Source organism: Calidris pugnax, unplaced genomic scaffold (assembly GCF_001431845.1).
Source record: "Calidris pugnax isolate Ruff unplaced genomic scaffold, ASM143184v1 scaffold44, whole genome shotgun sequence".
Taxonomy (NCBI): domain Eukaryota; kingdom Metazoa; phylum Chordata; class Aves; order Charadriiformes; family Scolopacidae; genus Calidris; species Calidris pugnax.
The window spans coordinates 40,810,723-40,825,078 of NW_015094506.1; the positions used below are offsets into that span (position 1 = coordinate 40,810,723).

A 14,356-nucleotide genomic window follows, 5' to 3' on the forward strand; every position below is an offset into this window, starting at 1 on the left:
TTATTTTCACCATCTTGAACCATCAGCCTTGAATTGCTTTCTGCACAAGAGTTTCCAAAAGGACTACAAAGGGGCCTCACCTGGGATATGCCCCAGTCTGGCAGGCAGTGTGATTTGTGGAGTGGTGTGCCAACCTACTCTATATACTCTGTAGGTACTACATGAATGTCCTTATGTTGTTTCCTTGATCTCTTCTAGGTTGATATGGATCTCAGGTAATAAAGGAAACACCATACTGGGCCTATATGCTTCCCTTCTTAAGTGCATTACTTTCCTGAGTTTGGCCTTTATCACAAGATTTAGGGTCTTAATTATTATTTGCATTTGGTCTTCAAAATTTACAACACACTTAAGCCCTGCAGATCTCAGCCAACATTTTTAACTACTGACAGAGATTAAACACTTAATTTTTACTGATGGCATGCTTTCCCCCTCCTCCCTCTCCTTTTTAGTTTTATGACTCAATGGTCAGAACTGGCTCCTTGCAAGCTGTTTTTGGCTGTATTATCACACATCTATTGAGTAATCTGGTCTAGTGGAAGGTGTCCCTGCCCTTGGCAGGGGGGCTGGAACTAGATGATTTCTAAGCTCCCTTCCAATTCAAACTATTCTATGATCCTATGATGATTCTATATCCAGCTAGGTCTCAGCAACATTCCTCCAAAAGAATTTCTCCACATCAAAATCCTGCTTCCTTTCCAACCACCAAAATTATTTCCTTAAGGGAGTATCTTTCAGTCTTAAGTGAAATCCAGATTTCTATATACCTAGAGATGTCCAATATCCATCAGTAGGAATAAATATTTATCCATAAATGAATCTGTCACCACATTATTCACACAGGGACAGCATGCAAATTTAGAATTGCAATGTATGTCCTTACAAATGCTTTAATGTAAATGGGGAAGATTATAGAAGAGTAGAGAGGCTACCTTTAAAATCCCCACTCCACACAAGTATGGCATCCTCCACAGTTTAGACATGAGCTTTCAAATATTTTCTCCCCTTCATGTAGGGTAAACCAGTGTATTTAATATGAGGGATGTATTTCATATGCTTTGTCTGCACCTCAGAGGTAACTTTTAGAATTCTTTAGTAAGTGCAAATGGGGAAGAACAGCAACGTTAGCTGAAAAAAAATTAACTAGGTATCCAGCATGACTTGTTGATGATCCAACAGGCACTGGAACAACAATAAAGGCATACCCCATAGGTTTTGGCCCAGAATAATTTAAACTGCTCTGTATCTGTATTATTCTGGGTTAATCTGCAGTATTGTAATCAGAAGCTGATGTGGCTGAAAACTAACCTGGCAAAAAGTGATGCCTGTTTGGCATCCCAGACATTTCCACAAGCGCTTAGAGCCTGCCCAACACAGAGGTCAGGCATATACAGCCAAAGGGGGGTGGCTTAGGCTACCACAAAGCTGCATTGTCAGTTGAAAGAAAAGGTCCTAGTCTTCTGTATTTTGCTGTTTGATTTTACTGTCCCATCCTTGCCTGGTTTTATTTGGGTCAAGGATGAGCCAGTTTTGTTCCCTTCCAACCTCATGGTTCAGGCATGTAATGAGACTGTTTCTAGTGAAACAGAGGAATAGCCCAAGCTTTACCATGATAGCACGGTCACAGGCAAGTGAACAGGAGGAGCTGGTGAGAAAAATGTCTCACAGGCAGGAGTTAGTTAACTAGATGAAAAAACAGGCAACCTTATCCTTTAGGTCTGCAATCAAGGCAAAGAAAGTTGTGTGCAGACATAATGCTACTTAGTATCGGAGCTCTATTCTGAATACTTAAGGAAATATAGCAGGGGCATATCAGAAAACAGAAGTGTCTGTTATGTGCCTGCCTTCCACAGATTTTCAATAACACTTAAGAGCTTAACATCTTTTATGCTTTTGAAACCATTCTTAATAAAATAACATTGGATGTTTCACAAATCTGTCACTTCCTAGGCCACCTTGACCTAGATCAATACGCTCCTGTTAACTGTTATTATGTGCTGTTCACAGGTTCTCCATCAGTACCTTGTGGAATTGGCAGTTTTCACAGTGACAGGCCTTTCTGAATTAATTTTCAAGTATGACTTTAAGAAATAATATGTCAAATGTATTATAAAAATCCCTGTACTATAACACGTATTTCACTTTCTTTATTGACTGCTTGTTTTGTTCAGTCCAAGAATTCTAGCTTGGTTTGCATGATTTAACAGAAATCTTTGGGGGTATTCTTAAAAAATTAATGTTCCAAAATGGACATACATGTGCAACAGCTTCATCTTCTAACACTTGTACCACGAACATTCTCACTGTGTGAAAAGGGTGTGTAATAATTTTAGCATCATTTAATTTCTTGATGTTGATCTAACAATTCCTATCCTTTATAGTTTTCCATTACACTCCCACAAAAAACGTGATTTAAACTATATAATCAAGTTCTGTGTTGTCTTTTCCAGCTTTCTTCCTCATTTGCATTATCAAATCATTTTTTCTTCCACATGTACAATATATTCTGTAGTCCTCCTTCAGTTCAACCACACGGCATATAGCATGTACTAAATCACTTCTTATGCCTGTTGTGCTACTTATAGTGAATCAAGGAATTGCACAAGTAATCTTCAGGGTTGTTTCCTCAGATAATCTCTCTTTGCAATTACTTATTAAATGAAAATTGATTTTCTTATATTGATGCAAAAAACCAGAACCTTCAGACAATGTCAATCTATCAGGAGGCACACACAGTAGGAGTAGGCAGCAGCGTATCAAATTGTCTGGTTTAGCAAATGAGGAATGAGGTTGAGTTCCTTAACACAGGCAGGTAGGTAGTGAACCAGCGTCTCCTGCACGGCTTCCAGCTGCCACCCCACAATGGCCCAAGACTATACATTCTATGTCAATTACGCATGACCCTATGCAAGATGTCCTCAATACCATTACATATCTGAATGCAATAAAACGATAAACTGAGGATACTAAATCCCATTTAGAAAGTTTATCTGTAATGCTAAGAATCGTCAAAACACAAAAAGACCCAATATTACCATTACTAATACGAATGGGGTTTAGTTCTTCTTGTTCCCTTTTTGTCAATCTCAGTTTAATAATGTACTAATTCTTAACACGTTAATTTCTTAGACCAGTTGCAATGCTATTTCGGTATTTGGAAAGGCGTACATAAATGTAAACGGTGACTAAGGTGCTAAACAACTGTAATTAAATCTAGTATCAGCCTCTTCACATCCACTCTTTGATGGGTCTGCAATTTTCCCACACAGAGACCTGAATCATCTATTGTACATCTCAATTGTCTATGCCCTGGGCATTCCATATTTAAAAGTTAAGTTTGTTTTTTTCTTTTTGAGGAGATTGATGAGAATCCTACCCCTGTAGGATTCTCTGTATTTTTAATATAATTCCCTGTATTTTTAATATAATTTTTACTGACAAATGTCAAATTAAAGTTGTTGGTTTTTTTTTTTGGGGGGGCGGGGGGGTTGTTTGTTTTTTTTTAATCAAGACCAACTTAATAAAATAGGCATTCTTTAAAATGCAGCTTTTACAGTTTTGTATACACAGTTTTGTATACACTTGAACATTTTCAGATGTTCAGAATTTATTGGGTGGTTTCATACTGTGAAGTAATAGTCAATGAGCTCCCTAAATTACAGATGTGGTTTTATTTATATTTCAGAATTCTGGTTTCAAAGCACAGAAAAAAAAAAAAAAACAACCCATGAAGTTTTTGGTTGGTCTTTTTTTTACTGAAAACAAACTTTATTCCAAAAAAACAGCAAACAGATGATTTGCAACATTATTACCGCCTGGGGTAGAATCTGCTTTGGTTTACTTACTCAAAGCAAACCAAATAGCTGCAGTTCACACCTCAAACGGATCAGAATGTAGCTCATTTTACAGTGAACTAACTGGTTTTAAATACAGATTAACCAATATCACACACACACACACACAAATTCCTAAGCTTTAATCAATAAAACCGTTTTACCTCACTGAAGATAAATCTGTCATGTCCCCAGTTTAGCATAATAAGATGCGACTGAATGCTAGAAGCAACCTCTCAATATGAATATGAGTTAAGAAAAAGGAATGCTGAAAAAAAAGTTATCTCTAGAAATCTATCTGAAAATTGAGTTTATTTATTTGCACAGGAATTGCAATATCTTTTAAAGAGCCCATGCAGAAATGAGTATTCATATTTTCCATAACTTTATAAAGCACAATGAAATGTGAGGCTATTATAATTCCCCATTAAAATCTGAAAAGACATGTTGCCTTGTCTCCCCATGGTTCCCTATTTACTTCCATGGAACTATTTGAGATGTTAACAAATCATGATTTCAACCTAAACATTTTATTCCAAGTTATTCTTGGAGTTATCTGAGGTCTCTTTTCAGGCAGTGTGAAACACTGAACATCAGTAGAACCAGTATTGGTTCAGGACAGAGGAAGGCACCAAATCTCTTTCAGATGGTTCTTCAAGATTCTGCCAGCTCCTTTCAACATGAAGTCTACAAAAATCACAAACCATTTGCTAGCATTTCAGATTTAGAACTCAAATATCATTTATTTGCCACAAAGATGTGTATTTTGATAAGGATGATGGAGAACAGAATGGGTTAGTTTCAGTACATTGGTACCACACTGAAGTGCACAGCTTTGAAAAGACTGTACCATTTGAAGCATTAGTAATATGCATGAGAACTTGAATGTTACATAGCAATATCCTGGCCCCCCTATATTGAGGTTCCTCAGCTTCATGAGAATTTTATTTCCATTTAGCCTCCTCAGTGCATGAAGGACTCAAGACATGGCTTAAATATAGCCAAAGATTCTGATTCGTCAACAGCCTCAGCTACAAATGACAGAAAATTCAGGATCATAACTTCCTGTTTGTTTCTGAAAGCTATGCTTTGGACTGGAATAAGGGGGTACACCAGTCTCCTGAAAAAATATTCTCTGTAATCTTGGTCTGAATATAGGGTTCCTGCTACAGTTAGGACAGTGAGGGAACTTGGTAGATGAACTGCTGACAAGTGGATTTTATGTATCTGTTCCATAAATTGACCACTTCTGACAAAGCGGAAGAGGAAACTTAATTTGGCATGGCATGTATGCCAGCATCATTCCACTGCTCTAATCTGGTGCTGCCTGAAAGCTTATTTTGGTGGGTATTGTGTCCTGGAATGACACAGAACTAGAACTGGCGGGATGTCAAAAACCCTCCAAAAATAGCTAAACCAAATAAAATCAGCTGACCTGGGGAGGTATGAAATGCACATTTAGAAACACTCAGAGCTGGAATGTAGGTGATGCTAAGTACAGGAATGCAGGGTTATATGAATATTAACAACAACACGAATATCACCAATAAGGACATTTATAAATATCAGTATTTTTATTTTTAGGTTACTATGAATTTCTAAACCTCTTAAAATATTAGCTTAGGACTCCCAAATTCACTATGGTAGGTAGCTAAGGATTGTTAATCTTATTTTTACTGCTGGGGAAACTGAGGCAGAGAGGTTCAGTGACTTACCCAAGGCCACAGAGGGAGTCACTGTCAGAGCCGGGATTAGAGCTCAGGAGTTTCTGGCTCCCAGTCCCAAGCTCAGACCACTAGACCATGGCCTCAGGACATTTCCAGCTGGTCTTCAGTCTAAAAAAAAGTAAATTCTCAAGTATGTTACAAATATGTAACATATATATATATATTTTTTTTTTACTTTGAATGTAATGGTATGAATGACAACACATTGCCCTTAAATCAATGATGAAAAGCAAAAAAATCTTGATTTAAATTGCAGCCAATACAAACAGCTATTGTATTTTTCAGGGTAAGGAACAAGGTGCCTTTCCAAGCCAGCCAGCATGTCATTTATATTAATAGTGAGGAGTGCTAAGTTGCTCTGTGTGTAAGTAAACTCTATTAAGAAAGTCACATCCCTTGGTGAAGCTAGATCCTTAGTAAATTTTACTAGCTAAGCACTGAGCTCCATGTCAGAGTAATTACACCTTTTATCCACTGTGAGCTCTCTCTTAGCTTCTTCATACTCCTTAATTTCCCACTTCAGCTAATTTAGCAGTAAAATCGCAAAGGTTTTAAAAGGTTAGCTATGGAGGAACTAGCGCATGAATGTTCTGTTAAGCCCTATGCATTGAAATCACATCATGTAGAAGAAGGAATTAATTAAGTAACAATTAGGTAGTGATGGATCAATGACAACATATATACACTTTGGTGCTAAAATTAATCTCCCCTGTAAATCCAATACATTGTGTATCTTCTCATCTATACGCTGGCAAGTTTTATACTTGAAATATAAAATGTACAGGCCCTTCAGCAACATGTTAAAAAAAGGCTTATTTTCTGGCACTACTGAAACGACACACTATTTTTTTAAAAAAAATCTTTTTTTTTGTTGTTGTTGTTTGTTTGTTTAAAAAAAATCTTTTTTTTTTTTGTTGTTGTTTGTTTGTTTGTTTTTTAAGAATTGAAAGAGTGATGAAAATAGCAAAAGGAGAAGAAAATTTTAGGACAGGTGACTTTAAAGTGACTATAAGGACATTTGTTATATGAAAGTACTTAGTATGTTGAAAGTGCTAACAATTGTGTAGCATTCTCTTGCTATCTACTTTTACAAGTTGCCATATTGTTTCCTTGTATTGACAGTCAGCTGCTTAATACATAGACTGGCAGTTAGCCCGGTCAATCCTCAGTTCTAAAAGCCTCTTAGCAGATGAAAAATCTTTGGTTCATTCACACCTTGTAGAAAGGATGACAGGGCAGAAGTGACATCCAGATCCATTTAGAGTATACTTTGAGTCTGATTTTCCTTTGCCTTGCACCTTGTGTTGTCATTTATAGCTGTGCAAAGTGAGCACAAAGTGGATATAAAACACTGCTACCCATGTGAGGAGAGAATTCTGATTTGGTTGCATTATTTCCAGAGGTGATCACAAGAAGTGCCAGGCAGTGAAAAAATCTGGCTCTGCATAGAAAATCTAAACACTTTGGACACAATATATAAAGCATCAGCAGCACTTTCCAAACAATTTACAAAAATTGCACTTTTGCTTTGGAGCAATGGGTATTTTCATTTGCTGTTTACTTGGTATTTTCATAGAAAAAATGCTAAATGTTCAAGTCATCTACAAAAAAAAAATCCAATTTCTTTCTTTTTTGTAATAAATGTATTTAACTGTTAGTCCTAGTGTATATTCTTATGCAAAAAGGTCCTATATAACATCTCCACTGGTTTTGCCTTTCCATGTGCTACTTCTAAACCCAGTACTTAGACAGTTAGACTTCCACACGTCCTCCTGGAATCAGTGCCAAAGCTGGCATTATCACAACAGCTGGTCTCAGTCCATCAGAGTTCAATACTGTTCTGGCTTTAGTATGGGTGACAAATTATTGTCTCAGCATCTACCAAACAGTGATATCTCTGCTATATGATCTACCACTGCTATGATAATGTAAGACCTACTGCCAGTATCTCCAAGATACAGACTAACATTAGCAAGAAAGGCCTGCAAATATTAGATTAACAAATGTGTGTTAACAAAATTGATAGTTAACAAATTAAGGACCTAATCTGGCTGTCTCTGGAGATGTGGTCAAGAATTCTTTCTACTTAATAACAGACATTTAGTGTATAATAATTGATTCAATATGTTTGGACATTTATTTCCCCATACTGCTTGGTGGCCATTTTTCTGACCCTTCCCAGCCAGAAATCCTACCTGTTGCACTTAGATGCCATGATGGGCCTGGCATCTCAGGTGTGCTGATTAGGACCGGAAATAGAAATTACTTGACTGCATCAGCAGCTGCTGACCTAAGAGTACTGCTACAGTAAATAATGTTTCTTGGCATTTCTGTTAGAAAACTTCTTTTAATCACAGTCATGCACTTCACAGAGTCATCTTAAAACATAGTTCCTAAACCCATTACCATTGTCCAAATCTTACCTTTCAAGCAAGAGGCTAAAGAACAAATGTACATATTTTTTTTTTCTTCTTCATATTTTGGTAATACCATATTATAGATTGGGGGGTTCTTAGGCTTTTTTTTTTTCCTTTTTTTTTGCTTTTCCTTCCCCCTGTCTCCCCAGCCTTCCCCTTCTGGATTCAGTGCTTCTTTAAGTATTCTGAGTTGCTAGTCTGGGTTGACTGAAAAGCACTGTGTGTTTGTTGTGTGTCTGCATGCATGGCACCAACTGTTGAAGACTGTTTGATGTTAGATAAGGGCTTATGCTCAGAGCTGTTCTACAGTTGGCTCTCTGGCAGAATCTCTCCTCACCAATGACAATGACGTCTCTGTGTGTGGGAGAATCTGTTTTATAATATTACACTTGCCATGGCCTTAATTTTACTGATGGGGAATGATTATGATTTCATTTACATTAATCAAAATCATGAGTCATTCCATTCATGTCAGTAGCATTAAAGAGCTATACAGACAAGTAAGAGTTCAGAAGCAGGCTTGTGGTGTTTAATCTGAAAGGATATCTGAAAAACTTCATTAAAGATAGAAACGGAAGGATAGATCCTCTGCTTACTTTGCATTACTCAGTCATGACATTAGCATAAAACAGCAAATCAAGAACTATAATGACAGCTGGTAATGTGTCACAGTACAGGGGGTTTGTGTTTACCTCAGGTTCAGAAAGTACCCCTGTATTAACAAGATGTAAGATAATATTTCAAGTATGACAAAGTTATTGTATTGGGTCTCCTTGTACTTGGAAGCTGACATCAATGTTTCAAAAATGTATTTCCTTCCTTTGTTTTTTTATGTCACTTGTACATAACTGATGCAAAAGATCTAAAGGCAAACAATATTTGAGTAAGACCTCAGAGACTGAGTTAAGTTTTATAGCCCTGTCCATAATGAATATTACATCTGGTAGATACAGGAGCATCAAAACAGTGATCACAATTCACAAAGTTTGTTTTGTAAGTATCTTATAAAGCCCTATCAAATCTTCCTTCTTTTTGAAAAAGTGAAAAACATGTTAATTTTCTAAAATATAGTCATTCTAAAACAATAAAAGGTTTTGTACTGGTGTCTGTCTCCTGCTCAGACAGAGAAATTGTACAGAGGATGATGGGCCTTAATTTAGTTCTCACTGATAAGTACTTTTAAGACTAAATATTCTTGAAATTGCACTTACTTAAATTACACTCAAGCTCCATGTAAATCTAAAAAAAAAAGATTATAGGGAGGGGAAATCATTTCAAGAGGTCTAGCAAGCTAGCAGAATATCGCTCTATTATATCTCTTCAGATTTTTCCATTTTTGAAGTCAGAGAATTATTGGCATTTGAAAACATTTTCTAGAAATCTGTTTGATATATTACAGGCCCTAGAAACTATTACTGTCATATATACTCTTGGCTTCACTACAAGCACATGTCCCAAGACACCAAATCAGAGAGTTGAGGGTTTTATCAACAAATGAGGACCAAACAGAAGCTGAGAGAAGTGATCTTTTAGTATGTTTTTTATAGCTCTCACTGATTGTCTCACTGAAAACTAGGCATCTATCTCTGCATCTTGCTTTTCCAGTACAGTAGGAATAGCAAAACTATTTTCTCCCCAATGAAAGCTTTCTTTTTGCCCTGCTAGACCATGTGTTCAGTTTTATACCTTACCTTCCTCAGTATAAGAAAATTCTTGTACAGTGAAGCAATAAGGTACTGTCTTCAGGCTGAATACAGATGTTAGTTAAACCACTGGTGCCTTTTAAGAAAACCTTGATATAATTTCCATTCTTAGTAACTGTGGGAATTACACATTTTTCTTGTCTTTGTGATAACATTGCTGTGTATTTCAGTAAGAACATTTGGGCACATAGATTTATTAGAGTGCAACAAACTTTACATATTTGTGCCGAAAAACAATTAGAAATCTCATTCTTTGTTTTTCAGTAAACTAAAGCGAATGAGAAACTGAAGAAATATAGAACAGAGAAGTGACCTACCGTGGTTGTCTTTATCCGACCTCCTGGTTGTGTACAGGTCCAGCCTGATTTATTGATTAGCAAATCACAGCCTTCTCCTTCTAAACATGGAAGCATTTCACACCACTGTTTTGTTTTGATAATTCGTGCTATGGGACAGAAAAGAAAAAAACAAACAACCAAAACAATTGGCAGGAGAATTCACATTTCACTTATCTCTAAACACTTTCTCATTTGAGTTGTCTATTTTCATCATCTGATAATGCAGCCATAGGTTATGATGTAGACAGCCCTAGGCAATTTACAAAATTATTTACAACACCTGCTGTGCCAACAAATTTTATAATAAAAATAGAACTTAAAAAACAACAATAAAACAAAAGACAGCTCTGCTGTAAATGTAAAGAACATAAAAGTTAGCTAAAGGAAATATTGTTGGGGGGGAGGCTAACAACTGAAGACTTACTATCCTAACTAATGATTATGGTAGCCTAAAATTGAGCTATGACTGGGATCCATTGTGTTACACTCTCTATAAACCTGAGCAGACACTCCTTATCCTGAAGTGCTTACAGTGTAAATAGACGAGACGCAGAGAGGAGAGAGAAAAGCTATAATAAATGGGTAGAGGGGTCAACATAATGACAGCAATTGGGAAACTCTGTGATACTTGCAATGGTAGGGGCATAGTTAGGGGCAATAACTCAGAACACAAGAAGGACGGGCGCTGAATGAAGTAAAGGTGTAGAAATTATATGATAAGCAGAGATGATAAGCAGAGGGCAAAGACTAGAACAAATACCTTATTACCCTATTACTACAAGGGAAAGGAAGTCTAGTGAGGAAGGGCCCTAACTGACTGAAAGGCACTGTATTGTGTCCTTTGTGGCTCCTCTTAGTGCTGGCATCTCTGGTACGCTGGTTCTGCAAAATTTCCTCAAGGTCACACACAGCAAGTAGTCTTGGAACAACAGAGATCTGAATGCCTTAGACACACAGGAGATGTGGGGAGAACTTTTTCTTCAAGGCAGGGGCAAAAGGGGCGTTAATTCCTGTAGACTTCTTTCTGGATTATAACACTACTTCATTTGAGTTCACCTCTGTAGTATCTGGGTTCCTTTTCATGGAATATTAAGCAATATGACTAATATCTAATATCCCATTATTCTTTTACTCTACCCCTGAGGGTAAAATTGTAGGGTGGAGTATTTGTTTGGGATATTTTTCTATAAAATACATATGCAGAGATGCACTAACTTGCATGGTGCCATAGACTCATGTTAAACAAGGTAAGGGCCCCCAAACAATCTATCTTTTGCTTAGACTGTAAGGCTCGCAGTCCACAGAAAATGGTCCTCAGTTCCTTCAGAGGTCATCTCAGCAATCTTGCACTAGTCTATAAAAATGCTTCACCTGCTCAATTTGTAGGTAAGCGTCTTGGGATTCAAGGGCAGAAAAAGTTCCACATAGAAGGACACAGATCACATCCTCCTCTCTGTTGATGTGTGACATGCAATATACTTTCTACAGTCATGTGCCCAACAAAAAGAGAACTACAGGATAAATACTTAGCAAGATATGCATGCAAGAGGCTTATGATGCTCCAAATTAATTTTGGGTCCAAGGAGCTTAGAAGTGGGCATTTATACCCAGTGGAAGTTTTAGCTATTCATGCTCACCTGAACATGTGATTCAGCCTCCCTACACCCCTGAATTCCTCTGTCTGAAACTACTTAAGGATATTATTCCCAATGCCACTGGATCATGGCAAGAAATAGAGTTGTAATTTAAAGTCTTTTAATAAAATCCTTTCCAATATTTTGACATGAAACAAGTTGTGTCCTCAGTCCCGGTACAATTGCTGGTAAGCTCTAGCAATATAATGAACACTGATTTCTTTCAGTGGAAGCTCAATCTGAAATTCATATTAAGATTTTCATTATAAAAAGCATTTTAGGTCCCAAACGTCTACACAGGAATTTGCACTGTTCATTAGGCAATATATATATAATGCTGGAGGAATGATTCCTAAACAATTTTCATAACTACAATTTTTTGAGGCAAATCCACTAAGTTTTTATAGCACATAATATACAGAAATCTGGATTGTGCTTGGGGTCTGTAGGTACTTCTCTACTGAGAATTGAATCACATCAGTTTTGGAGGCAAGCATCTCCTATGTAACCGATAATGGCCTCATCCTTTCTGAGAGAAGGCATGCATCCAGTTGCAGGTTTTACAGAAAAAGCTCAGAAAAAGGTTAATACCAAACCTCACCCATTTGCATGCATGTGTTTTGCAATTCACATATGGAAATGGCTATTTCTATCAATGTTTCAACAATATGAAGGATCACTGAAAGACTGAATAGTCAGTTAAACTCAAAAATATGTACTAGATTGGCTCTACTCTCTCAGGTGGAAGGTTTTCCTGGAAACATAATTTGAACTATTCTTTAAAAAAAAAATATTCTCTCCCCTGTGAATTACTCTTAGTGTTTGCTTGGTTGCTATCTCAGAATGCACCTATCGGTAATATCACAAATATATGGAGTCCTTGCTCTGGGTATGGCTATAACCACACAAATTTAGAACACACAAAGAGTATTTTACAGAACATAAAGTCTAAAACATTTCTGTGTTAAGTGTATAGACTAGCTCATGCATTTAGCCCTTGAGAATCAGAATCAATGTCTTTTGTGGGGAAAAGCTACTTGCTCATATGGTTTAAAGCAAATCAGTATCACAACAGTTTATTAATTTATAATGACACACAATCAGCAGCAGCACAGGACCAATACCAGTCACACAAAAAAATAAACCATAGTACTAGACGCAAAGTATTCATAAATACTTGGGAATTCCCAAACAGCCCCTCAGAACTAATCCCAAACACAGTCACAGACACCTCACTCCCTACATCCCCTCCCGGCCATGCAGGTACATCCCGCACCCCCTGGGCAGAGGTGGGGGCACCAGCCCCAGGGTCGCCCCGTTTGCCAAACGCAGGCCAGGTGGGCACCCTCGTGCTTAGGTATAAATTAAAGCCTGTACAGACACACTGTCCTGTTAAACACATGCAGCCACAGCTGCATAGGGAGGCCATATTTGAGTCTGAAGGGTCACATCTATTTTTGCATTTTCACTTTTCAGCTTCCCATTATAGCAGAGTATCACAGTGAAGCTAAATACGTTATACAGGGAGCAAAATATACAATGATTTTATCAGCATAATATCAAGAATTTCTATCAGTAATTGAAACTGAGTTACACTAGTCAAAGCAAAGGAATACAATGTATTTCCTGAGGCAGTATAGTTGCCTTTTTACTGCTATATTCACCAGGGGTGAAACTCAGCCCTCCGCAGAGAAGGCAGCAAAAAGCCTATCAAATTCTTCAAATCCACTCCAAGCTCCATTATAAAGAATTAAGTGGCACTTAAATGATACATAGGCTTTGTGCAGACCTTCTGCAAAGAACCGAATTTCATCTTAAGAATCTGAGCTGACACGACTTTGCATTTCCTCAGAAGGGCTGTGCCCCTTCACTTCGACTGAAACTAATGGGAACTGACGGTGCTCAGCCCATGGTAGAATTGCTTTCCTGGGTAATACCATTTGAACTGGAGAACAAATGGCGTCTATCCAGGAGGTTTTTCGTACAAACAGTTCTGAGGTGTCTCAGACAGGCAGGGGTTTTATCAACACGATGCCAAGCTGCCCACCAAAGTGTTCTCAACTCTTTGGTAAGATAGAACAATTTGCAATAGATTTCCAGTTATTAGTACAAAATACATAAAAGTCTCTATTCATCATCAGTATTCTCCAATCTAAGACAGACCACCACAGATTATTTTCCTCTAAATACTGCAACTAGATAGGTTTTGTCACTCAGCTTCTCAACTGGTTTAACATTATATATATACTTTCCTATAGAAAATCAACTTTATTTTCTATACCTTCTTTTCACACATCCACTCCACATTCAGGCAGTTATCAATTGCTGCATCTCCAGTCAATCTCATAACTGAAAATCACGAACTTTTTGTGATAGCAAAAAAGTGAGATAAATCTTGTTCAGCAGCAGTAAATGCAAAATGTTACAGCCATCTCAAATACGTTAGATTAAAACACTCATATTGCTAAAGTTTGTTTTCTCTTTTTTTTTTTAATGTTGGAGAATGAATTTTGCAATAAAATTATTTTATTGTCATCAGATAAGAATATTGATTAAAACAGCATTTGGATATTGAAACTTTCTAAATACATCATGCTTCTATGCATAAAAGGTGGTATGTGAAATGAATATTTACAAATAATAATGAAAACCATGGTACAGGTACCTAAACAAAGTAAAAAAAAAAAAAAAAAAAAAAAAAAAA

General features: G+C 37.0%; 1 protein-coding gene across 6 annotated transcripts in view; it reads right to left on the reverse strand.

Moving 5' to 3' along the window:
* The window catches only part of FAM19A5 (family with sequence similarity 19 (chemokine (C-C motif)-like), member A5), a 429,216-nt gene that overhangs the window by 65,828 nt on the left and 349,032 nt on the right, over nt 1-14,356 (reverse strand). For 4 of the 6 annotated variants that reach the window (XM_014963212.1, XM_014963207.1, XM_014963206.1 and 1 more), the window contains 2 exons: nt 9,998-10,125; nt 5,549-5,668 (listed from right to left, as the gene is read on the reverse strand). In XM_014963212.1, the coding sequence (XP_014818698.1) occupies nt 5,642-5,668; nt 9,998-10,125 (155 nt within the window). In that variant the 3' untranslated portion in view covers nt 5,549-5,641. The remainder of the gene's footprint in view (nt 1-5,548; nt 5,669-9,997; nt 10,126-14,356) is intronic. The other 2 variants (XM_014963211.1, XM_014963210.1) reach the window with 1 other exon arrangement.